At 46.6% G+C, this 3,057-nt stretch overlaps 1 protein-coding gene across 1 annotated transcript in view; it reads left to right on the top strand.

The window, feature by feature from the left end:
• ETFA (electron-transfer-flavoprotein, alpha polypeptide) overlaps positions 1 to 3,057 on the top strand; it is a 115,518-nt gene extending 112,461 nt beyond the window's left edge. The window contains exon 12 of the mRNA XM_006866560.1: positions 3,019 to 3,057. Coding sequence (XP_006866622.1) covers positions 3,019 to 3,057 — 39 coding nt within the window. The remainder of the gene's footprint in view (positions 1 to 3,018) is intronic.

Raw genomic sequence — 3,057 nt, 5'->3', positions numbered from 1 at the left:
AGTAATCTGATACAATTTGATGAACTTGACCTACACCTATGGATGCAGTAGCTCAAAAGAGGGTACAAATCTTTACAGCAATGATCATTCCTACCCCCTCTATATACAGAGTAGATAGGAATGGGCAACTTGGACATTGGCTTCCCAAAATGGGGGGCTACAAAGACAAAAAGTGACTGGCTTATAAGCTTTCAAGAGGGAACCTAGATCCCCAGAGGGCGTGGAGGAAGGTAGACTCTCTCCATTGTGTAGTATCCAATCTGTCTAGGCAGGGCTGATGAAAGGAAATGCAGATAGGACTCTTGTGGTACAACAGTGAATAATTGTTATCAGGACTGATTGTGAGGGTTGGAAATGTAAAAGTAGACGTTTTTAGCAAGGAGGGGAGTGATTAACTTTTCAGTCTAGGAGCGGAGTTCCCTGGGACCATGAAGGGAGAAGAGCGGAGAGCGGGACCCTACCCAGAGAAGCAGTGATGCCTGAGATGGAGGCAGAGACAATGACGTGGAGCGATGGATGGAGCAGCTGGAGACTTTAGACCCAGAGAGGGAGGGGGGCTGTGTGCTGATAACGGGGAGTGGGGGGACGGGGTCAGGCTTGCACGTCTCTGGCTGCCACAAAGCTTACCCTGAGGAGGTGTAAGTGATGAGTGAAACATAGTTACAGTGTGATTTATATCCGTTTGCCTGCTTTTAACCTTAAATCCACTCACATTTGGTCTGAGTAGGGAGCTGCTCTACTCTGTTATGTCTGAGATAGAGTAGACATGGGGTTCCAGCTCTTTTCGGATGCTCAGGTCTTCAAACACTCTGTGAACCTGCACTGGCATTTTCCTCTCCCTAAATAATGCATTGTGTGGGGTGCTCAGAAAGTATGAGGTTGGTGTGGTTAAAAGGGTGTAGATGATGGAGAGAGTCCCTTTAAAGTTTTATTTTGGTCGTGTGGTGGTAGGGGGGACATTCTGTAAAGGCTTTTAGAAATTGTATGCTTTAATTTTGAGCAGAGGTCCTATTATGGAAGACTACTGATCAGAGGGGGAGACTTTCAAATTCTCATGGACTTTCTGGAGCCATGGGGGCTGGATGAAGCCCTGAAGATACTGCCCTCAGACAGTTTTAAACCATAAACCAAGAATATCTCCTGAAGTCTTCTTAAAACCAAACAATGGATTAGCTTAAGTAAAATATGTCTGCCTTGAACACTATGCTTTTTTGGTGGCTATGGTGGTTATGTGCCATGGAGTCGGTTCTGATTCATAGTGACCCTATACAGGGTTTCCAAGGCTATAAATCTTTATGGGAGCAGAAAGCCTCATCTTTCTCCCACGGAACAGCTGACCTTGCGGTTCACAGCTGGATTCGTAACTACTATGCTACAAAATTCTAGAGTGAAATTGACAACGGTAACTTGATTGTGTAGGAATCTGTGGGGGACAAAGAGTTTGTTAATGGTGAGGACCAACTCAGAAAAGGAGGGTGGGAATGGGGGCACCACTTGAAGAATGTAACCCGTGTCGCTGAATTGTACATGTAGAAATAGTTGAAGTGGTGTCTGTTGTGCTGTGTACATTCTCAACAATAACAAATAAAAATAGGCCCTAAACCATGTTCATGTTTGACGTCCTGGGAAGGAAGTTGGGCACTAGCCTGTTTTCTGTGAGCCACACAGGTCCCGCATGACGTCTGTGTAGCATGTCATCCATCCCTGTGACTGTCAGGAGCTCATACTCTGTCCACTGAGAAAGCAAACTGAGGACGGTGGTGCCAGCACTTACTGGTAATGCCTGCTGGCTCCGTGGTAACCATGGGCCTTTAATAAGCTGGAGACAAAGTGACATTTGGAAATAACGTGTTGACAATTTCCTTAATAAATCTTGTACAAACACATTATTTCCACCTAATGGAAACGTAGCTCTCTTAAATAATTGAGAGTTTATATTCTTCAGTGGTGACTTCAGCTGGGATCCCTGTAAGTTAGGGCAGCCGACAGCCCCTTGAAAGACTGGCTGATATTTGACACAAGTGGCTGGGCTGGTTTTCAAGTGAGCTCTGTGTGACAGCCCCTGCCATCTCATGCTCAGCTCGGTCCTGTAGGCCGGGCAGCCACACAACAGTGTCACGCTGGACGCCACAGCTACAGCCAGTGAACTGCCAAGAGAGTAAAATTCATCCTTTTTAAATCTGGAACCAACTTGGTCAGGTTTCCTACTCACTGGTTTCTTCCTGTGTCCACTGACCAGCTGCCACCTCAGCACTGAAGACCTTGGTTTTCAGAAAGGCACTGATTTTGAATGGCTAGCATGCAGCTCAGCGTTTATGTGCCAAATGATAGTAATGTTGCTGAGGAATCAACCGAAATGTTCTGTGAAGTGAATGAACCAAGGAATGAGTGAACAGTTGAGGAAACACGTCACAGAGGAGGCTGATGGGAGTCATGTCTAAGTTAGAGGTGTCGTCGTGGACTTGGAAGGATTTGAAAGGAAAAACCAGAAAGATGGAACGGAAGGAATGTTGGGGAAAACACAGGTTAAAAATGCACATACTCTCAGTGCAGGCTTCCAGTTTTTTCAGGTGCCTTCCTAAGGTTTGAAGTTGTGTTAAAAAGCCTCAGTGAGTGGGCTCCTGGCCCTGGCAGCTCTCTGTCCAGGTGGTCTCTCCCAGAGAGCGTGTGCAGCCTCCTCCGTGGGTGGGAAGAGAGACTGCAGGAGAGCAGGAGTTCCTGACCAGAGAACGAACGACACTCTGTGCTTCAGTTACTACATTGTGTTTTGGCCTCTGTGTGGTGCTGAAGGGCAAACACTGGACTTCTAACTACAAGGTTGGCCGTTCAAGCCTACCAGCTGCTACACGGGAGATACAGATTTACAGCCTCGGAAACCCCAGTCAGGGTCGCTAGAGTCAGAATCAGCTCGGTGGCAGTGAGTGTGGTGTGGCACTTGGTACGGAGTTATGACCATGATCACAGTGAGGGTTCAGCTTGTTTCATTACTTTGTTTGTTTGTTTTTTCTGCATTTGCAGGTAGTTCCTGAAATGACTGAGCTGTTGAAGAAAAAATGA

The sequence above is a fragment of the Chrysochloris asiatica genome, unplaced genomic scaffold, assembly GCF_000296735.1.
Source record: "Chrysochloris asiatica unplaced genomic scaffold, ChrAsi1.0 scaffold00092, whole genome shotgun sequence".
Taxonomy (NCBI): domain Eukaryota; kingdom Metazoa; phylum Chordata; class Mammalia; order Afrosoricida; family Chrysochloridae; genus Chrysochloris; species Chrysochloris asiatica.
This window is presented reverse-complemented; position numbering and strand designations above follow the sequence as displayed.